The sequence below is a fragment of the Lepidothrix coronata genome, unplaced genomic scaffold (genome assembly GCF_001604755.1).
Source record: "Lepidothrix coronata isolate B3197 unplaced genomic scaffold, Lepidothrix_coronata-1.0 Scaffold76, whole genome shotgun sequence".
In the NCBI taxonomy this organism is placed as follows: Eukaryota; Metazoa; Chordata; class Aves; order Passeriformes; family Pipridae; genus Lepidothrix; species Lepidothrix coronata.
The window spans coordinates 1,505,022-1,529,154 of record NW_016690256.1 but is presented as its reverse complement, the minus strand read 5'-3'; the positions used below and the strand labels follow the sequence as shown (position 1 = coordinate 1,529,154).

Sequence of the window (24,133 nt, the reverse complement as noted above, 5' to 3'; positions counted from 1 at the left end):
TTTCATGAAGCAGGTAATTACTGCTTTGGGTCTATAAAGAATCTATGCTTGAATTTAGATGCTAGAAAGCATAGAAAAGACATTCTCTAAATATTCCTCTGACAAGAGATTTGCAAGATAGTGATAATTCAACTTCAGATGGTTTCCAGATGTTCACTGGTGGTCAGACAAGCTCATTTCCTTAGGCAGACAGTCTCGTATCTGGAAAGGGATACAGAAAACTGGCAAGGCCAAAATGGAAAGAAAGAAAACCTGTTGAACAGTAGAGCAAACCATACACAGTTGTAGTAAAATGACAGAATAAGAGTGAGATCACCCAACTTGGAGAAGGAATTTCTGAAGTCAACAGAAGCCTAGAGATGAGTCTGCATATAGATTCACTGGCAGAAGCTTATCAAGCAACCAGAGAATATACTGCATTACATCACAGAGGAGTTCAATGCAGTTCTGACTATCCTGACCTCTTTGTTTTTCTCTGAACATGCTCCAACTTCTTATTTCAAGTTCTGTTTTTCAGAGTGAATGGCCTATTACTGTCTGCAGTGTTCCAGTTTCAGTCCTGCCAAGGACCTGTATAATGACATTATTATTCATAGGTGGCAGTGTCATTGTTCCTACCATACAAAGATGCCTCTGTGGAGCTCTCTTGGGTTATTGAAAATAAAGAAATTTTTATCCCTTGAATTTTTAAATTCCTTCAAGCTCTTACCTTTCTGTGTGCTGTAAGAGTACTAATAGAAACAGATTTTTAGCATTTCTATGACTTATATACAAGAAGCTTAGAGAGGACAGGTGACCCCAAACAAAACAGATGAGTGACTTGCTGAGAGACAGAGAGGGGACTACTGTTTAAGTACTTTAAATACACAGTTCTTCTCCTAACCTTTCCCACCTCTGCTTTTCATGAATATCCTGAGGGCTACAACCCACTGGGTGAGAAACACTGCTGCAGGGCAAGGTGACTGTAAGGAACTGAAGAGAGCAGAGGCTGGGCATCACAGCATCTGGCATAGAGTCAGGATCTAAGCCAAAGAAAGTTTTCCTGTAGGTTCAATACCCGTTCCTGTTGACCAGGACCCCGAAATTGCTCTGCATATATACACTGTGTATGACTGGTCTTGCCACTCTATAAAGACACAACAAATCATGACACATGAGATTTCTTGCACAAAATCAAGTGTCCTGCAGCTCCACACCAGTAAAGCTGATCCCCATCATGTTTGTTGTCATTGTGAAATGCAGATTACAGGACTGTGCCTCAGGTCTAACCTAAAATGCCAGTTTTGATCAGTCAGAGAGGATGATAAATCCAGACTTTTAATCCCATCTCCCTTATGCTGATCTACTGCCATTTCCAGAATGTCATTTACATCCTCAGATTTACTCTTTGTTTTGGTGAAATCAGGTAACAACACGTTCTCAGAACTCCCCTCCACAAGATAAGGGATACTTAGTTTAAGTTTAATTAGCTTAATGCTTAAATTTACTCAAAGCCACACCTCAAATACTGTGTCCAGTTCTGAGCCCCTCACTTCAAAAAAGACATTGAGGTGCTGGAGCGTGTCCAGAGAAGGGCAACAGAGCTGGGGAAGGGTCTAGAGAGTAAGTCATATGAGGATTGGCTGAGGGAGCTGGGGTTGTTTAGCCTGGAGAAAAGGAGGCACAGGGGGGACCTTATCACTCGCTACAACTACCTGAAAGGAGATTGTAGCTAGTCTATTCTCACAGGCAACTGGTGACAGGATGGGAGGACATGGTTTCAAGCTGTGCCAGGGGAGGTTCATGTTGGCCATCAAGAAGAGTTTCTTCATTGAAAGGGTGGTTAAGTATTGGAACGGACTACTCAGGGAGGCAGTAGAGTCACCATCCCTGGAAGTGTTAAAAAAATGACTGCATGTGGCACTTATTGCTAAGGTTTAGTTTACATAGTGATAATGGATCAAAGGCTGGACTCAATGATCTTTGAGGTCTTTTCCAACATTAATGATTCTATGATTCTAATAGGTTTCATAGTCTGATACACATAGAGAAAAGGCTGTTATAAAGTATGATCCCCACAATTCCCCCACCCCATGTCACTGTTTCTTCTTCAAGGATGACAATTTCTCTTTTGGTGAACAGTCTGACATTTCTGACTATTTCAACTCATAGTCCTTTTCTTCCATCCATCTCCTAAAATTTGCCAGATCATTCAGAAATTTCATTACATTTGCTCTGAACTATATTATCCTCCCTAGTAATTAAATCCAATGATTTAATTAATTTGGTGTTTACATCTCCCTCCTTATAATTCATTATTTGATATATATTGAAAGAACACATCTCAAGATGAATTGCTGCCTATTTGATATTTCACTCCTTTTAAAAGTCTCTGCTTAAGAACTATTTGCTGCTTGCCACCTGTCAGCACTGGTTTTTTCTTTTTTTTTTTTTTTTTATATTTTAAAAAACTGTGCTGTATTCTTATTTAGACAATACTTTGCTGAATTCCCTATGGAAAAAAAATCTGATTCCAGAACAAAAAAAGGGGCAAAAAATGCCACTGAATTACATGATATCAGTATTTAGACCTGTGGGACTAAAAGGTGTATACACTATACAAGTGTATACATATACTGAGTCTGCTTTTTACTATTTATCCTGCTGTGGTACCTGTATTTGCAAGCAAATACACCACGAAATGGACAGTACACAGTGGATGAAATCCCAGTGCTCTAGGTTCAAACAGAGAAGAGAATTTCAACAATGACTCCATTAAAAGTTTGTGAGGCCCATAAATACTCCTGTAATGGTGGTCACAAACCCCATCGATAAATGGATCACAATCCTTAATGAGCAAGTAAAAGGAAAGGAGTACAACATTACACAAAGGAGTATTCCTAGAGATTCCTTGTTTTACAGTTTCCATCTGCCCAACTGATGGCTCTTATCTGACAGTTTTAAACCTGATAGTTTAAAAAAGGGTAAACAATAGCTTCATATCTCATTGGAGAAGCCTTGCCAAGACAAATAAAATAAAGAAAGGGTAAAGTTGACTGTGGACAAAGCCATCATCCTTATTATTTCCTTGTTAATTGTATTTCATCAGTTTTGTTAACCTTAGATGACAATGTTCAAATACTTAAGTGCACAGGGGTTTTTTATAACACCAGTGACCCAATGATAATAAAACCATAAATGTAAAAAGAAGTACTTTTGATATATATTTTTCTGAGAAGAAGTTTTAATGGTATAATGTCCCTTGAACTTTCATCCTCCAAGGGACCTTCAGTACAGAGATAAACAGACCCCAGACTCAGTAGAATCAAGACACTCTTTTTGTTTTTTTAATAGATGCTGAATATTTCAGTCATGAGTCTTCTCCTTGGACATCACAAGAAGAATAGAACAAGGGAATGAGCCAAATTTAATTGGCTCATAATTGCCAAAACATTTCTACATGGTGCAGATGCTATTCACTGGTGCCAGAATGTGAGTGCAGGGCCAAATAAATAACAAAAAAGTTAATTCAGTGAGGGGGGCACATCTGACTACAAACAGCTGGCATAGCCAATACAGAGATAAATGGATTTCTTAAGCTTCAGTGGTACTTTTTAGAGCTGTTTGCAGCCAACCTGTTTTATTTTGCTATCAAATGACTTGAGAGGGACAGGTCAAATTTTGCTAACCACTGTTTGCATTGATTCTATAAAGTGGATTCCTTAATTGTAGTGCAAATATGCACCAAGAAAAAAAAGTTAACCATCAACCACTACACAGCCAGTTACTGTCATCTAACAATATGAAGGCAAAATGTGTATACACATGTGATAACCATGTATACAATGTAGTGACATGTATATATGTCACTACATATACATGTATACATGCACACAATGTGATACACAGCCAAAAATGCTTTCAGACAGCAAAAAACTGCTACAGATGGAGCAGTGAAAGCTAGAAAAGTTCATCATCTCAGCTTGGGCTGACTGTGGAAGGAGGGAAACAGGGGCTGAGCTTCAGGGGACAACCCTTCTGCTGCACTTAGAGCTTTGAATTAGATGTTCAAGTGCTAATGGAACCATGGGTGAAAGAAGATTTGGAGACACTGAACTCAGCCTGTTTTCTCCTGAGGACACAGCAATTCACAAATAAATTCACAAGACATTCCTTAAACTCTTCTCCCCAACACAACGGAAGGAGCACAGGTTGTCCATCAATGCCAACATCACTGGCATGTCACAGAAGAGCAGTGCCCAGAGCCTCTCATTACAGCCAGAGCCCTATGTCACTGAACAAGCTCATTAGATTTTGCTCTGCTGATGCCATAAAGTAAACCTGTTCTTTTGAATTAAGGTATCGTTCTCCATGTAATGTGTGGACTGTGCATAAACCAGAAAGTTACATCTGCCCTCCCTCCCTTCCTTCATTCCTTTCCTTCCTTCCTTCCTCCCTCCCTCCCTCCATTCAGACCACATAATATTCAGCATCACTGCTCCCTTCCAAGTAATTTAGAAAACAAACATTTTAGATTTTTTTTCTTTTTACTTCAGTTCAGCAGCACATTTTACACATGTGAGTTGAAGCAAAATTCCATGTTGTTTCCTTGAAACAAAACAAGGCTAACGGAGAGGCTGGCATGTAACAACTGTCCTTCACAGAAATTCTGTTTTTTCTGGATGGAAAGTGGCACAGCATTTCACTTGGGCATAACTGAAATATGTAACCAATGACTTTTACAATCTTCAGATCAGCTATGATCCTTCAGACCAGAAGTCCCTGCCCTTCTCACTCAGAAAAACTGGCACACACACTACATTGCCCACTGCAGCACCCTAAAAAATGGATTTTGGTACTTTTTAGTTTTTCTTGCAACTTATACTAAAAAATTACAGAAAGCTTGAGTTTAGTTCACAACTCCAGATTTTACCTTACACCAGCTGGAATGAAGTGCCAGTTTCCTAGATTTGAGGAAACTGAGAGGTATTTCTCCACCTTTAAATTCTCACTGATAGACTGATGAGCTGAAATCCTAGAGATACTTCTCTTGAAAACTGCAGGAGACGCTCTTGATGTATTACTAAGATCAGAAAGTTTCATTTTCACAGTGCCCAAATGGCCAGAACAACAGATTTATATCCCTTCACAAGACAACATTACATCTTCATGATTTGCCTTATCCAAGTTGAAGTACAAGAAAATGCATGACACAGTTCTACCACCATTTCTTTGGCCTTGGTTTGGTAAAATAACACCAGGTGATGGAGAAATTGTAAACAACTACTGTCATTGCTGTATTTTCCCCAGCAAGGTAAGAAGTATGGAACAAAAAATAAAGTACAAATAGCTTTCAAAGTCTTTTGAGAAGGGATGCAATACTCTCATTTTGGAGAAAAGACTGGAAATAAATGCTCACATTTCAAATATAGTTTAGGAAACTTCAGTTATCCATGCAAAAAAAAAAAAAATCAATCTACTGTAAGACCTTCAGAATTGGTTCAATATAATAAAGATGTTTAATCTGTTATGGTGATTTGTCTAAAAAAGAAGAAGTAATTAAACCTTAAGAATATTAGAAATCACCAACAGTAATGTACCTAAAAATTCTACTTTAATCTTAAAGACATAGTATAAAGTAAAGGGAAATACAAAGCTATAATATCCTTATGTAACATCATGATGGACCATGCAGAGGCAAACAAGACCCCAGTACCTGGAAATTTGGCTTTCACTAGACATTTTTGAGTACTTTTGAAAGCAGAGAGGATACACAGAATACTTGCACTGATAACTGCATAGGTTGTAGTATAGGTTATAATTGCCATACTGGTCAAGTGGATTTGGGATCCCGCTCCCATGCGGTTTTTTGGAGTATGCAGCAATTTTGTCTTATACAAGCTTCCTGAGGAATGCAGAAGTTTTAAATGTTTGGTTTTAAATGAGAATTTGATTCTAAATGACTTTCAATCATACACAAATTTAATTTAGCCTTGTATTATAAAGATACCTTGACAGCAATGGATAATGAAGTCATAAAGCAAACCGTTACATGAAAGTTATTAGGCTGTAAAGCAAATGATTTTCATATCTTTTCTTTCTGGTTAGTACCTGTAAGACATCTTCTTTCATTGCTTTAAAGGAAGAAAAAATGTCACTACATTCATGATTCCAAAGAAACCCATCACTAATCAGCTCACTCGACACATGCGATACCTCACTCTAGGTGCGGAGGCCTAGACTGGTAATTTTCTGACAAATCTGTAGCTCACAAAATTCTTCCCTTAAAAAACAATAACCAGGAACTCTGAATATCATCCAATTTATCTTCACTATCAAACAAATCAGTGTATATCTTTTATTCAAACAGCTTTTGTGTTCAGATTTATCTACTTTTGTCTCCAATTCTGCTCATGAGCAGCCTTAGCCAGCTAATTAGGCAACACTCAGAAAGGATTTGGCAGCTAATATCATGGGCTGTTGCAGTTCTGCAGCTGCTAACAATGTTTTCCAGCTGCTAGCTGTCTGGTCATTCAAAAGCACTTGTGATTCTTGCAAACCACTTGACAAGGTCATAGAAGTAGTTTCCTTGGGGCTAGGCTTGGCCCAGTGGGCACTATCTCCCAGCAGCCAACTCCCATCCTCATGATTGAGGCTAATTAACATTTACAGTAACGTACTATAGGATGAGATGGCTTTTCTACCACTGCCAATTCTTAAGACTTGCTAGTTCTGAGCTACGCTCTAGCCCAGCTGCTGGGACAACTTCCTCCGTGAAATGGGGCGGATATAAGTGTTTATTTGGGGATGCTCAATTCAGAGTGGTCCAGTTGGCATCCCACAGCCCAGATCCCCCATCCATTTCTCTGAAGAGACAGGGAATGGCTGCTAGATCAACATGGGCCTGTTGCTTTCCCTGATTATCACTAAGAGTATAAAGGCCGTGAAAAAGAAATGTGAAGTGTCTCCCTTACATATATATTAAAGAGCCTGGCTCTCAGAATTGAACCACTCCACCAGTACCACACACCAAGAGGTTGCTAAAACTGAAATCTAGGCTCATGTCCTTAAGAGAACAAATGATCCTTGCCCATTTTATGTAAAACTAGAACACCCTGACAGTCTCCTTTGTCTTGAAGGTTTGTGCTCCCCTCTACTCTGTGGTATTAAACAGTAGGAAGACAGACTTGAGGCATAGATGAGATGCTTATCTAACAGTTTACCTGCTTCTTCAAATCCTGTTTGGGGAAGGGCCAGAACAGCAATGAGTGTTGACAAATTTTCACCATCGTTAAAGATCAGGAAATACATTTATGGCTTACATCGTACATGAAACATAAAGGATGACATGGCAGGTACCTTTTTTTCCCTCCCAGTTTCTTTCATATGTTTAGGTCCATTTCACCCTTTGTTATAACCAGAATCTTTCTCTTCTCCCTTTTTCATCAAGACTTACTAACAAAGAACCAATCAAAGATGCTGCCTCCTTTAACAGCTTCTATGAAAGGAAACAGCCTCCAGAGTCCCTCACTGAAAGGACGGGGCCAAAAATAAAATTGCTAATGTGCACGTAGGCATATAGGAGTGAATGAATGATGCTGTTCCCTTTTATCCATAGAGTTCATATGGAACCACAGAATCACAGAATGATTGGAGCTGGAAGGGACCTCTGGAGGTCATCTACTGCAACCGCCCTTGCTCAAGCAGGTTCACCTAAAGTAGCCTGGATTGTGCCCAGGAGGAAATCACTCCTGTTAACAACCAAAACTCTTTAGCACTTGTTTTTCTTTTTTTCCAGAGCCTGGTGCTTGGATTTCTGTAATATGGTAATCATGAAACTACTTTTTTTTTTTTTTAACTAATATAAGCCATTATTTTTAAAACTAGATAAAACTGGATGTAAGGGCAGAAGGGATCATTATAACTTTCTCTTACATAATGAATCAAAGAACTTCACTAATAATTTCTGCCTCAATATACTATAAATTCTGTTTGAGATATTTAAAAAAAAATCCTCAAGACATCTGGTGGCAGATAATTCCCCACAGTCTCACACTGCTGCTCAGTAATAGGCAGGTATATATCAATTAAATCAACAGGCTTTATCAAGAACCCTGCATATACTCCCAAATAGCCAAATGAAAACCAGCTCTAGTGTTTTGTCTTATCCCATTCACTTTGAACAAAGCAATGATTTCATCTCCAAAATATCTTGAAAGGTTTAGGCATCTTTTATTCTCATTCAGCCCTTTCCCATTCTCAGCTGGGATTATTGCAATGTTTTTCAGAAAACAGTTCATGACTGCTAATGAGCCACAACTATGCTATGATAAACAGATAAATTAAAGCAGCATTCTAAAATGCTTGGTACTTAAAAGACAATATCTATGCACACAGAGCTTCAATTTTGCATGTATGTTGCGGCACAAATCTCTTAGAGGTTCTTTTTTCTACATCTTTCTACGTAGAAAGATTTGTACTTGTGCCTTGGATTTCAGGTCTAAGCCCTCTTGAAGGTAGCAGAGAAATTCCCCTAGACTTTAAGGTGGTTGGTTCACTCTGTGCTGTTGTTACATGAACTTGAGGCTTTTAGAAACAGAACAAAAGTGTCTTTATTTTACAAGTAACTGGAGCATTGTACTGGTACTCTAAACAAATATAGCCTCTGTCTTGAGGAATTTATGACCCACATTTTAGTTTAACATGTAGTCCTAAATATTTTAATGGTCCTGTTTGATATTATCTGGATGTGTCCACATGACTCTTTGTAGGATCTGAGCTCAAAGACATAATGCACAGTATGAATTACTGCCCTCTTTCTTCCCATTTTCATTATGGCTTCAAAAAAATTTAGATCCAATACTTGATTTTCACTCCTATAACATGACTGCTGTTTTTAATGAACAGCTACCAGTTTTTACCCCATTGCTAGTATTGTTCTTCCCATTTGGTAAAATCCCCAAGGGACAGGAAAATGACCTTAACTTAAGAGTGAGTGTTTCATTGTCATGGACGTCAACTTTGCACTGGTCTGCAAATTCTAAAGGATAATCTGATACCACTGCAAGTCACATTAAAAAAAAAATAAAGAAAAAAGAACAAAGAATAAGAGACAAAATCCTAAACCACTAAAACCCCTAATAAATATTCTTCTCCCTAAACAGCTTGAGTTTCTTTTAAAGGTCGTTACAGATTCCTTAAGCAGGTATGTCTTTTTTAATCAAGTCATCAAAATTTTCTGAGACTCAGGTTTCTGAGGAGTTAGGCTCATGATAGTTTGCCTCTAACCTGCATTTTGAAATAAAACTTGGAGCAATTCAAAAATGCTAATTTTCATACTTAACATACAATGCTACACAAAGCATTTAAAGTGTTTGTGTGGGCATTTCTGAAAAACTCCTTCACTTGGAACTTCCCCATCTGACTTCAGCAATATGGTCAGGCCACGTGTTTTTGCAGTGGAAAACAGGATAAATGTTATTTTATATAAGAGACCTAACTGCACACAACCAAAAGGACTGTGGAAGATCTGATTTCTATTTCTAGTCTCATCCCCAGGAGAATTGCTCCTGGGTGATGCTGGTAACTCACATCAGAGTCCCATACCTCAGTTTCTCCTCCATAAGCAGAGAACATCTTTTGTAAAGCACTTCACAGAAAGCCTTTTATAGAAAATCACTCTGTAAAAGTTTTCCACCTCTTTTTCAAATTAAAAATCTCTTTGCCTTTACAGTGAAAACTGAGCTATGAACACATAGGTCATGATTTTCCCCCTTGTTGAACACCAAGGAAAATGTTGCCTTTGTTTCTGATACAAACTGAATTGGGTTTCTAGGCCATGATCCTGTTAGCTGCTCTCGTGCATGCTTCAATCTGTGATTCAAAAGAATCTCAATGGATGCACTGACTGAGAATCATCAGTTCTAGAAGCCACAACTCACTACTTTCTTTAGTTAGATACAAATTTTCCTCTAAAAAAGAAAAATATTCTCAAGACAGTTACAAATAAGATACAAGTTTCATTCCTGGGGTATTATTTATGAAATATTATCAGTTTCTTGGCTCAAATTTCAAGTTGTAGGAAATTGGCACAGATCCATCACAGATCCATTATCATTAAAATGAGCAGCAATTGGGAACCAGAAGGAACAATGGTTTTGGGCACTAACTTTCTGCCGCCTATTTGTCTAGACTACTCCATGATGAGAATTGAATAATGCCATTTGGCTTTGTTTGAGCTGAAATTTTCAGCAGCTTTTTAAAGATGACCTTCAAAACTATGTATTTGAAGAGAAATATATCCATATAAAAATCAAGATCCTCCATTGTCTGGGATTTTTTGTGACATTTTTGTGCATATACAAGACTACCTTAAAATACCATGAATATACACCAAAGAATGGTTTGAAATTTTAGGACTAATAGAAAGCAAATGTATTTCGAATATCTTTTCATTATACCTGCTAGGTTTTAAGTTCATTTTTTTTCTCCTAAGTTAAAGACTTTGGCATCTATTTATTTTTTATAAAGTTAAATATATTAATTTAGATTGTCTCCCTATTTGACTACAAAGAAGTGCTATTATTTCTCTATGTACAAATTATGGAAACAGATATCAAAATACTTTCTTCTTTCCTACTCAGTTTTTTGCTTGTCTGTTTGATTGGCTTTGAGTGAGTTTTTTTGCCTTTTGTTGTTGTTGTTGTTGTTTGTTTGTTTGTTTTATTTGTTTTAGGGGTTTTGGTTTTTTGTTTTTTGGTTTTTTTTTTTAAGTAAAAGGGAAAAGTTTGGGAAGGTTTCAGAAGTTTTAGAGACCTTTTTAGTAAGTCTTACCCTGGAAGAAATTTTTTTTTTTTTTTTCAAGACAAGGGCAAGTTTTTAAGTGATCTCCAACTTTTTATATGGAGGTGTCATTTCAGATGGTACAGGACTTTCTTGTTCATCAGAAGATGGTGCAGTAAGATAGCAGGGACTGGAAACTGAAGTTAAAGAAATTAATGTTATACATAAGTGAAATAATTGACAACTGAAACAAGCTGATCTAAAGGCTTGTGAATTTTCCATTTTTTAACATCTCAATTTAAAGTCTGGATGTCTCAATTTAAAGTCTGGATGTCTTTCTAAATTCCTTCAGAATTTAAGGTTGAACAAGAAACAATGCAGGGATTACTGGGTAACGCTCTGTGGCTTATGTTAAGAAGAGACTCAAATTAGCTGGAACATAACAGCTTTTTCTCTTCTTAAAATTTGCGAATCATCCAAAAATTTTTCTGCCAAATGAAGAGAAGAGAAGAATGAAGACTGCAAATATTTCTGAAGAGGGGAAAAAAAGAAGCAAATAATCCCTCTAGAAAAACCCACATATGTATGTGAGGACTTCAGCAATAACTTGAGACTATAAAGTACTGCTGAACTGTCAAATCACTCATAGACAGAGAAAACTGCTAAATACTTCTAACATCAGTAGCATTTCTGGCACATTCCTCTCCAGTGCTGTTCTGTGCAGTGTAAGACTCTCTCCTGCCTTTTTCATCCACCAACCTAATTTCTCACTGTTGCGCTTCTTTTATCAATTCCTATATCATACTGTTCTCTTGGGTGTGTTTGGTTTTTTTTCTTTTGACATTATCAGGCCCAGCTACAAGAGAAAGGTTCTCCCTGGTGCTTCAGGGCAATTTTGCATCCTTCCCTTGCGCACACAGCACAGGCAGTCAGGAGCAGAGTGGAGTCAGCAGGAAGAGATAAAAGATCCTGATGGGATAGAGCAACCTAAGCCCCCGCTACTAGCACCAACCACCGTTTCATGTGCTGAACCCCATAGACAAATTAATGAGTATAATGTCTTCTTCAAGAAGAATGCTGTGTAGCCTTTACTGCATCTCAGCTGTTCTCGCATTTTACGAGTAAAACCGTGTAAAAAAAATTTTGGAATGTCATCAGTAAAGTGGGCAATCAAGAAAAGCATGAGCTTGATACCATAATGAGAAAAACTCCTGCAGAAATGTGCTAAATGTGAAATTCTGAAAAGTTTTTTATGAGATACAGAAGCCATAATGCTCACAGTCAAAATAAGGAGTTGGGATAAGATTCACTACAATAAGTTTAGTTTGCTGACAGGCCTGACTGCTGGTGTAACTCACCTCAATGACTTCAGCACACTTGTGGAGTGAGGGAGAGAAGGAACAAGATGCAAGTATGTCTGCAATTTGGTTCCCGTGCAGAGGGTCCTCCCAGGCAGTTATGCTTAGAAGCAGCTATGCACCCCAACCCACTTAGTTGCCCACAGCTGCAGATTTATTCTTAGTTTCAGGAATGTGAATCCTCACAGACATGGTAATGGCTTCATGTCAGCTAGGAGACAGGTTTTCTCCTCAAGATATTTCTCTCTGTGGGTGGATGAGGGGGGTTTAGTGACATCTGATTTCTGAACCACATCAGTCACTTGAGGTATCAAAAAGACTTTCCTGGATTACACTGGTCTTGCTAGTTCTGTAACCTCTACCTACATGCAGCTCAGTGTGTTTCATTAAGAAATCCTACTGTAGGCATATGACTGAAGCATAAGACACGGCCAAGCTCCATCTGCTCTGCAGCCTTGAGAAGAAAAATGAGAGATGCATACTGCAGGTTGGGCTGACAGGATGGGTGCTGTACCCCTGTGCTGGCATAGAACTGCATCTCAGCCCACAGGCCACAGTGAGAAATGGTGCTCATGATGCCATGTTACTTCTAGAAACACAGTAGTAGGTCAAGGAAATCAAGGTGATGTGCCATGAGACCTCACAAGCCTCTTTGTAAGTGCAGGCCTCTCTATAGTCTCCTCTACTTGCAATAATAGATATTTGCTCCTTGGCTAAGCCAAGACCAGCAGAATAAACTCAGGCAAGCACAAGGACTGCAAAAGGATCCTGCATTTCTCCATCAACCAGGAGGGAAAAGCAGGTTTCTTTGACACATTTACCCAAGAAAATCCAGAACAATGTCCATGCATATTCTAGAAAACTTCTTCCAGAAATTCCAATGCACAGACATCCTCTCTGAGAACAAACATGAACTCAGAATTATCCTGCTGTTCCCTGGGAAAGAGTTCAGGCCTTAATATAATAAATGTACAAGAACATAATTCAGGCAAGAACATCAAGGTTTCTATTTCTTTCAAAAGTTGATGGATTATAGTTTGCTTATTTAGCCTTTAATATTTATTGCAGTGATTCTGAATATCCTGAGTGGTGCTGAACATTATCCTATCCAATCTCGTTCTTTTGAGCACATCTTAAATACACGAAAAGTTTTGTCCTCTCTATGTACTAAGCCCTGCTTTGTCAAGCCATTCAGCTAAGTCATTACTAAAAATAATCTTCCGTTCTTAACCTTCTATATTCTCAAGATTTCCCTAATCATTACAAACTCCAGCCTGTGCCCCTTGACAATGTCTCATTATAACAACCTTACTGCTCAGATTCTTATGCAGTACAACCAGCCACTGCTCAGCTGAAGTCAATGAAGGGACACTGATTTATGAGATCTGTCTCTTCCCTATCTTCATTTCTGTTAAGTGACCTTTCAATGAATACGAGCGTATAGAAGGGTAAAATCTGACATGGGAATAAGACAAAATATATTATGAAGATAAGCAGGTTTTCTACCTTGGTGAACACAAGCACTTCACTTGAAAGACAATCCCTGGGGAAATTTGGACATGTCAATAGTCTTCAACCTGTTTCTAAATGAACTATAATATATGATAAATTTTTACAACAAGCAAGCAAATTTGCACCAATTAATGATATTATAAACAAAAATCTATTGCTTTTAAGAACAAACATAAACTTTTCTTTCAGTTAGGTGCCAAAATTTGGCTGACTTTGTACATTAGAGGAATCAGGCAATTCTGCCACATTTATCCTTTTGTGATGCAAAGCTACATAGAGCTCTGTACAAGCTATTTGCTGTATGTCTTCAAAGAGCTGAAGCATCCATTCAGCAAAAGACAACAGGTACTCATTCGCACATGAATCTGACAGTGTGTAATACTGTTAGTAGACTGTACTTGCTAAGAATGCTAGCAATAAATTTAATGTAATGAAATGGAAAGTCAGACATGTTAGAAGTTATTTATGTAGAAATAAGTCTGTTCTTTGAGGAAGGACAATGAACTGGGTTCTCAGACCAGTCTGACAGTGTCCATATAAAAAATGAAATCATCTAAGCCAAGCAAAGCATTCTACTGCTAGGGTTCCAAAGGATGAGAAGAAAAGTAATAAGTCATGGAAGTCCTAGTGAAACAGGTAGACCAGGCCATCCACACTGTTTCATATATTGTACCTCCACAGTATTCCAGTAAAATAGTGTCAACAGGTAACATTAACAACAAATTTAGGGGATAAAATCCTGTCTCCATTGAAATCAAAGCAAAATTTCACCATTTTCAGAATCAGGATTTCATCTTTGAGTACTTTTATTTTCAAGTATTCACAGCGAAGAGATGTCTGGAGAGGTGTCCGTCTTTCAGCGCTCAGCCCCTCTAATTGTTTCCTGCTCTTAAAAAAATTTGTATTATTAGATTTTGAGAGACATATTAACACTTAGCTCCACTGGCTTCTTATCTATTTCAGGAACATCCAAACAATAATAACTAAAATAAATAACTTTGCTTGTTTCCATCATCATCGGGGGACTGGCATCATACATTTTTTCTTCCTTCTCCTCCCTCTATCCATCCTGCACTAGCCTTCTTTTATTGCTCGCTCCGGTCATGGTTAATATGAGAACTATTTCTTCTTTCACCTTCACTGCCTCTTTTCAAGGCTTAGCTGAAAGTGACTGCTTCTTCTAGCCAACATAATAACAAGGAGCTTTTATTTTTTCATTCAGGTATGTCATTTGGAAGAAGGAGAGGTATTTTCCAGGATACTCAATACATTCAAGACCTCCTAAACATACAACACGACTCTTTTGATTTGTCTCTATCCATAAAAGGATATAGGCAAACATATATCCCTAAAAAGGGGCCGAAAGAATGTTTTCTAGTGTTTACAGCCTTTCAGAGGAAAGCCTGTTAAAATACAAGGGAATCTGTCACTATAAATGATGGAATCCCACAAGACAAGAGTGAGGATTAGCCTAACAAAACATCTGCCTATGTCAACAGTGAAACAAAGCTCCATCAGACACTGATCCAGGCAACTTAACATCTTCCTCCACCACCACCACCTCCCCACTGACAGCTGGCCATGCATACAAAGCATGTCTGCCTCTCCCTGACACCACTCCAAAGACTGCAAAGATAGCGCAAGTGTGGCTTCCTGACAGTTCTGTCTAAGGACTTCACACCAAAAGCATGTACAATGCTATAAATGTTTCACTCTCCCTCACAGCAAAGAGGTAAAGGTTTTATTTCTCCCAAGAAGACAATCTTACTTACTTGGGATAGCGTCTCTGCTGAAAGATGGGCAGAATCTCTGTATCTTGATTTGAATGTAGAAGCAGTAAATCCCGAAATCTTTCTGTCAGGACAAAGAAAAAAAAAAGGAAAAGAAAAGGAAAAAAAAAAAAAAAAAAAACAAACCCAGACTGTGACTCTGCACTGTAAGTTCAGGCCATAAGTAAGCAAGCAGTAATATCAGTGAATTCTCTTCTCCAGAAATATTTAGCAGAGGACAAGACTAAGTGTACAGGGACTAAAGATCACCTGTAAAACATTTTAATGTTTTAAAATGTAATTTTTTTCATTCAATATTGAATTCTAGTAGTCCTTATAAGTTTCTGAGGTCTGCATAGAGGTCTTTGGGGTATCATACTCAGACAGCCATAAACAGTCCCTCCCTTGAAGAGCTTAGTCTAAACAGAAAGGAGAAGGCACTAAGAATTCACCAGCCACTGAAGGATCACAGTAGTTTAAACAAACATAGATTAATTAATTAATCTAAATTAAACTGCAGTACAAATCCTTCAGTAACCAATTCACAGGTATTTGCAAGGATTGTTGGAAGACTGGATTGCTTTTTCACCACTATTACGTATTTTAAAAACTGCAGGATAGGATCATCTGAAGGAGGTAAACTTTTGTAACTTATCTTCACTGAGCACCAAATGAAGGGGTGGTTGTGGTTTGCATAGCTGCCTTTGATGCTTTTCTTTCTCTAGAGGTGGTTAGACACAATATGTCAAATGGGATCTGTAGGAGCTTCTAGTGGTACTGATTTCTCAGTTCCTTGAAGATGGAAACCTCCTCAAAATTCACTTGATACCCAGATTCAGGGATAGAATTTCCCCCACAGATCAAATCCCTCTGGCACACCTGTAGCTCTCCATAGCATGGGACATGCTCTGTTTGCTTCTTTCCTTCCGTCACCTGCAAATTTTAATCAGTCCTACAGTGGCACAGAACCTAGGACATAGGTGATACCCTTCCTATCTCCTACTCTTCCTGCAATACCTAATAACTGTGGATTTAAGTCTTCAGCAACAGGTGTTACCCTTCATTTCCTAAACCATAGTTTGCAACCTGTGTTGTGTATAGCAGCTGTACCATGGATTTCTCTAACCTATTCTTCCACAGCAGTTCTTCATTCTGGGAACTGAACCTGAGGGTAAATGTAGTCCTCCTCCTTTTAGATCCCTATGTATCTCAAAATATCCTCTAACGTCAAATATATAGATAAGGAAATCAAGGGACAGAAAAGCATTTAGTTTTATATAATGCTACATCATCATAACTAAACTCCATTAATTTGGATATAATTCTGCCATGTAGCCTCTAAAATGGAAAAAATCCCCACCCAAACCCATACTTCATAAAGTTGCAATACCTTGAAGAAAGCACAATAAATTCAGAAAGAAAACTCTCTTGTTAAGGGCTTAGTTTTAAAGGTCAATTGTCTCACATCTCTCTAGTCTTTCACCGGATGGCTAAGACATATTACAAACATCTTGGACAAGATACCAGGATCTGCCAGTGAAGAAACAAGAGCTTATCTTTGTTCCTTTATTTCTATACCTCTTCAGATTCAATTTTGAAGAAAATAAGCACTCCTACCTCCAAAAATCTTACCATATCCTCAAAATGTAGCTTAGCTTTCCTGCACCTAACTAGAGCAGGGACTGGACGTGGCCAACAAAAATAAATGCAATGCTGTAAAGATGAAAGTGAAAGCCAATGAGTGCCTGTCATGGAACAGCCTGCTCACTGTCTTGACAAAAAGCTTACCATTAAAGCTACCTGCCTAAACATGATACACTATGATCTTGAAAGGCACTGGACAAGAACTGAAAGGCTTAAGAAAGCTTTCACTGATGCAAAATGTCCCACTGCGTATCTTCAGAGCTAGAACATTAGCTTCTACCTCTACCTCAGGAATCTTCCAATGTAATTCAAGCTACTGGTGCATTTCCAGGAATCCAGGAAAGTCTTCATACGAACAACAGCCTTTATGTGCGCATAGTGAATGTGTGTGCCTGAATGAGGAAGTTTATAACGGTAAACACCAAATGACAGCACTTCTTTCCATAACTTGAAGATTTTGACCTCCAGAATCAGGTCAGTGATTCAGTGAGACACTATGGTTAAGGATCTGCCTTTGTGGTGGCATGACTGATTTATTTTTGAGGGCCTGTACCGAGGTTTGACAGAAATGCAAAACATGGACAGACATGCTCTTATTCAGTTCAATGCTGCACAACACCACATTACAGGTAGGTGAGCAAAGCTGTTTTGTCAGACCTTGCAAAAGGCCTGTGACTCTGGGAGAGACAAAACATCTTGGTGAGTGAGCAGATATGTCCTGCTCCATTGTTCTCTCTCAGATGGATATCACCTAGGCGGAGAGTCGTATTCCATCTCTATCCCCTACCCTGTGACTTTTTCTTGTACTGCTGCCCTTTCCCATTGATCAAGGCTATCTGGCTGCACTCCAGGACTCAATTCAACAAGCTGAGATCTTGAAAATATTTTGAATAGTAATGTGACAGGGCAGGCCAGTACTGGAGCAAAACCAGCCAAGTTATGGCATCTGAAATTGGCCTAAACAGTTTTCCTACTGGATCTTGTTTTAGTTAAAATCAGCTTTTATTTTTTTCCCCATGTTATGGCAAATTTCCCAGGCAGATTTATTTTCTTTTCACCATATGACTTTACTCATTTTTCCATGTGGCGTGGCTTAAGCTCAGCCAGCGACTAAGCCCCACACAGCTGCTCACTCACTCCCCTCACAGTGGGATGAGGGAGAGAATCAGAGGAGTAAAAGTAAGAAAACACATGGGTTGAGATAAAGACTGTTTATTAGGACAGAAAAGTAAAGAAATAATAATCATAGTGGTAATAATAATAATAATAATAGGAGTAAAATAATTAGAAGATACAAAACAAGTGATGCACAATACAATTGCTCACACTTGCCAACTAACACCCAGCCAGTTCCTGGGCAGTGGCCCCTGGCCAACCTTCCTCAACGTTTATATACTGAACATGATGCCATATGGTATAGAATATCCCTATGGCCAGTTGGGGTCGGCTGTCCTGGCTGTGTTCCCTTCCAGCATCTTGTGTCTCCCCAGCCTTCTCACTGGCAGGGCATGTAAAGCTGAAAAGTCCTCGTCTTAGTATAGACACTACTTGGCAACAGCTAAAGATATCAATGCTATCCATGTTATTCTCATTCAAAACACAGCACTGTACCAGCTATTAGTAAGAAAATTGACTCGATTCCAGCTCAAACCAGCACACCAGAGAAACACACTCTGTGGTAGCGTTCCATCCCATCTCAAGTCCATACTACAACTTCCTCTGGCACGTGTAACCTTCATGTCCTGTAAATCCTCTTAACAGAAATGGCACACAGAACAGAAGCCTTTAGGACTAATTTGTCCCATGGGATCATTATCTACAATGTGTTACTCTTCAGGTCTATGCTATGTTTGTGCAGTATAAAAATCACTCTACTACTGCCTTTAAGGACTATCCAGCGAGGTGATGAGGGAGATGATGAGGGTTTTGGTAGCTATGGACAAAACATAGGTAATTTTGGTGCTCTTACAGAACTAAATATGAGAAGACTAATGCTTGACAAGAGAAGGCCTTTCAATTTGCAAGAAAAAAATATCACAATGATACCTTCCCAAAGAGGGTGGGAATCTTTTCAAAAACCTAAGACTTTCTTCTAATTCTTGCTACAACAACAAATGAAAGATTTGGGAACTACTTAAGCTAATAATAAGAGTATTTTTATATTATTTTGATTTGCAATCTCTAGTTGATCAATAGACCTAATGTCATAGACAATCTTTTTATTGCTTGGATAATTTTAGAGAGACATCTTCCAAAATTGCGTTCCTACTATAGTTTAGTATCTAAAATGTGATGCTTTTGTCTAGGTGTTTCTCTGTTTAAAAAAAAAAAAAAAATACTTAACCAAGGCTGCTTTCTTACTAAAGCTGGCAATTATCTTCTGTGTTCCTCATTCTATCCATGCAATTTACATTAGTTTAAGTCTGTACTAGCTAGTCTCCTAATGATTTTTCACATTGTTCTGAGATCAACAACACCAGTGATTGTTTTGTCGCTCTGTTGATTGTGACACTGCAGCCTGTCTCACTGATGCTCCCATGAGTCTACCCACAGGACATAGTTCTCACAGACATCAAGAACAGTCATGACTTATGCTCAAACTTATCTTTCCAATATGCTGTGTTGCAACTTCTTCCTGGCTTTCATTTTGAGTGTACAGTTCCTTTCAAATCCTTTATTACGAGCCAGTGAGAAGTCCTCAGTTAAATTTAGACAGTCTCATTGAGACCATATATGTTTAGCTAAACATGTAACATAGTTACCTGTGATGACTAGAGGCTGGATGTAATAACACAGTGTTATCCCCTGTCCTCCCAAATCAGGAAGGTTGTAGACTATAAAGAAGAGAAAGTTTGCCATTGCAAGCTTTACAGATTTAACCTGTCCTATACATATACGTTTCTTCCCCGTCTCTCATCTAATTCTTCTTCTCTCTATTCTACCTTTTGTTCCTCCACCCCTCCAAGCATAACATATTCACAAGTCAGCTGCTGGAATCTCAGTATTAAATGCTTTTAACATCTTTATAATACCTGTTATAGCAGTTAACAATTTACAAGGACAGAAGGATGCATTTCAAGGGAAATTTTCCCTTTGAAATATTTAAATGGATTTCATATTTGTTCTCAAGCAGAATGCAGTTGTGCTCAGCATGGTTACACTAATGCCAGAAAAATGTAAGCAAGAATGGGCATATAGTCTGAAGCTCATTCAAACTGGTTACACAGGCAAGCTTCCTTCTTCCAGGATACACTATTAGAAAAGTGGAAAGAGAGACAAAGGGATTTTTTGCAATATTTTAATATATGAGGCTTGCAAAGCAAAGAAAATCAACTTATATAGAAGGTCCTTGTGAGTTAAAACACATTATTATTCACATTCTGTAGACATCTGTAGGCAGAGACACACTGTGGTGCACAAAGAGCACTGGCCTTGTTTTTCAAAGCTGTCACATCCCTGAACCTCTTACTGCTTTTGCACTTCAAAAATGATGCCAAAGGTCACACACTGCAGTTGAAGAAGATTTGACTTTAAAAGTCAGATCTTGTGGTTGTCTTTTCTTGCTCCTTCTTATCACAAAATACCTTACAGAAAATAACAGCAAAGTCCCTCTGCTTCCACTCTGCTGTGATTTTGCTCCTCTGAATTCTGAGGGTCTTGAAAAAACAAATCCCTGCTGTTTCAGAGTTTGATGGGTCAAACTGAGGTCACAGCAGTATATAACTCAGGTTTGCAACATTACTTATTTGTTTATCCCAATCACCTTTTACCCAGCAGCCTCCCATTCTGAATCTCTAACAAAAAATGGTTGAATTGCATGCAGTCAACTCAATTAAGAACACTGTAAAACTGATGGCAACTTCTTTTTACAGGATAAGGATTTTTTTAATATCAGTTTTATGGATTAGTTTTTAAATCAAAGTTCATAAGAATAAATAGAAGTGTGATTAGAAAGCAACCAGAGAATGGGAGAACAGAATAGCCTTATCAATTTTAAAGTACAGAAATTGTGATCCAGCAGCCAGCATAGCTGTCTACCAAAAGGTATATCCATAGTGACACTCATGTACATTTGGATATTTTGTAGTCATGTTTCTGAATTCAGCTGTTCTGCATTCACTGAGAAATAAATATCAGTTCCACCTTTTGCTCATGGACACTTGCAAGTCCTGTAGTTTCAAACTAAAAAGTCTGCCTAGTTTTATGCAAAATATAGAGTGGTCTGGAACACCTTTCACATAGCTACTTTCACAATAGCTACTCAGAAACTTGTGATAATTAAAACGATGAATTTAAAAATGTCAGATTTCTTAAAATAGCTGACAGCATTTAAAAGGATTTGAGATCCACTAATCTGATTTGTTTTTAAGCTCTGTAAATTTGGAAATGTTGTCATAAGTAGTTCCTCAGTGCCTTGTAAAAATAAAAGGCATTTAGGAAGAAGTCTTTGACAGTTAAGGGCTTTAAAACTATGATGAGCAACAAGATCACATAAAACTGAAATGTCCAATATTTTAATTTGACCTGTGGTTTATTAATGGTCAAAGTCTTGAAGTTAAGGAACTGTCATTTCTTTCCTCTTGAAGAATCAGTGATACAAATATTCTTCATCAAATTAAAAGGAGACGAAAGAAAAAGATGATGAATTTATGTTGATGAGCAAAAAGTTTCAAAATGATTACATCATCAGCCTTGGAAATTCCCTGAAACATATATATTTTGCTGATAGACAGGCTTTTTGACCAGCTTGAATTTTCATGTTTCTCAGTCCATTAAGCCTTACAGAGTTTAATTCTCTTGTTTTTTCACCACTATTTCCTTCCCTCTTGATCAGTCCTCTGAAAGACTAATTAGAGCCCATCATTTACAGAGCTACTTAAAACACCTGAAAACTAGTGAAAGCCTAGAAAGTTGAAAACTATATAAAAACCCCTTGCTGTTTCCATTTCTTTACAGAAATGCAACTGGACTCTTCATTTTCTAAGCTAGGTGAATAAACAATGATCATCCTTCTGTTCAACATTTTCTTTTGCAGGACTTTATTTAAGCAGAGGGAAAAAAAAAAGGAATTCATCTTCTCATTACACAGGTCAGCAGTGAACCTCCAGTCACTCTAGACCTGCATTATAGTCCTCCTTTCTTTGAAGAAAGCTTTTGTAAGCCTTGCTTTCCCTCCTAACCTATCTTTGCTTCCTAAAGAGTAGGAAGCTCCTTCTCTTTCCCTAGCTGTATGTTTACTAGTTGGAAGTCATTCCCTCTCCCTGATTCTGGCATTAGCAAATCCTTTCCCTACTGGAATTCTAGGTGCCTTCTTGTGTCTTTAAATTCTCCAAACTATTATGTCAAAATTAGCTTGGATGGATTTATTTCTAACTAGACCTCCCTTATTTACACTATAAACACACATTGCATGATTTAAGTATGTATACCCATATATCAGCAAATGAAGAAACTCAGTAAAAGGTAGTTCTTGTCCCAGGAGACTTTAAAAGATTGGAAGATGAATGACAAGAAGGAAAAAGCATCACATGTTTTGTTTCAAAACCATGAGGAGAGTTGCTGAGGACCATATTTAGACTGCATTTTGTATGACTAACCTCACAAGACACCACCAAGTGACCCAGACTGCCCTTTAGCTATGCTGCCAGTACTGTGCTCCTCAGACAGCCAGTGAAGAGAAGTGGACACAACACCAAAGTCAAGCAGTCTTGATGCTCAATACTGAGTTAGAAATCCTTCTGTACGTTACACAGCAACTCCCTAGAGGAGTTGGGAATTAGCTGACTGCTGGAGTTCAAAACCAATGTCATAGTCAGGAAACTTTTTTCCTTAAAGGTACTCATTATACTTGAAGACTATTTCTGTCACGACAGTAAAGCTCAACCCACAACTCAGCCCCTACAACGTGCAACAGAAAAACAATGTTTCTAAATAACACAAGACTTCAACTTTAAAAAATATCTTTATAAATGCACGCCCTGAAGGAAATGTTATTTATGCAGATTTTTTTTTAGCACACATTCAACAATTGCTGCCTTTGGCCAAGAAGAGCTGTACTTTGCTGTTTGAAATTCCCCATGAGTGAATGCAGAGAGGCTCAACTACCATTTCCCTCACTAGTGGTGTACTTTCCTCTTTCTGAACATGCCAGAATAAATGATGAGGGATCAGTATATCCCTTTTGGCTTTAAGGTAATGTTGTGACATTTGATCTAAAAATCCTTGTATTCACAGAAAAAAAGAAAAAGAAAGATTCAAACTACGTAAGGTGGGGGGGATTCAACTGGTTCTCTCTTTGTAACTTGGAATCTGATACAGAAACTGGAGAAAGCCCAACCTTTCAAAAGCTACACTGAAACGGAGCTCCTATCCAGCTGTGCAATTACTGGAATACTACCCAGCACTGCACAGCTCCAGAGGGTTTGCCTCTAAAAGGCTGAGCAAAGGCACAATTTGTCAGGATGTACTGACAAATATTTGGCTTCACTTGCAGACACACCTATGGAAAAATGATCACAGGGTAAGACCCTCCCGCTGTCACCTCCCCAGCCTCCAACCATTTCTATGTCAGTGGATCTCATGAATCTAAGACAGTTTGTCTATTAAGAAGTGAGTTTACTTCTCTAAAGTACTTGTCCAATCCCCAGGTAAACATCCTAATCCATCCCACATTCTTTGACAAAGAGTTCCATGTGTTTCTCATCTACTACATGATCCATCACCTCATGTTTGCTGTGAAATAGTGTCTTACTGACTGTATTTGATGGCCAAAAGTTCTGATACTAGCAGAAATTGTGAGTAGTCAGGCCCTACCCAACTAGTCTTCCAGTGTTATGCACAATTTTTTAGACCATGGCTATATTCCCCTAAATTATATATTTTCAAGGCTAAAGAGTCCCTGAATAGTCAGTAACCCATGTTTGGAAGCCTTTCCATGCTTTTGATCATCTTTCTCATTCCTTCCTAAACCCTGTCCAGTGTTGTAGTCCAAAATTTGGATATCAGCAGAAAAGGAACTGCTGTGTTTAAACAGCAAGCCTTGGGCCACAGGGGCTGGGGAAAAACCCACCATCTAAAAGACCAGACAAG

General features: G+C 38.3%; 1 protein-coding gene across 2 annotated transcripts in view; it reads right to left on the bottom strand.

The window, feature by feature from the left end:
- Positions 1-24,133, bottom strand: part of NOX4 (NADPH oxidase 4) — a 106,399-nt gene that overhangs the window by 22,788 nt on the left and 59,478 nt on the right. For both annotated transcript variants that reach the window (XM_017819660.1, XM_017819661.1), the window contains exon 13: positions 15,404-15,485. In XM_017819660.1, the coding sequence (XP_017675149.1) occupies positions 15,404-15,485 (82 nt within the window). The remainder of the gene's footprint in view (positions 1-15,403; positions 15,486-24,133) is intronic.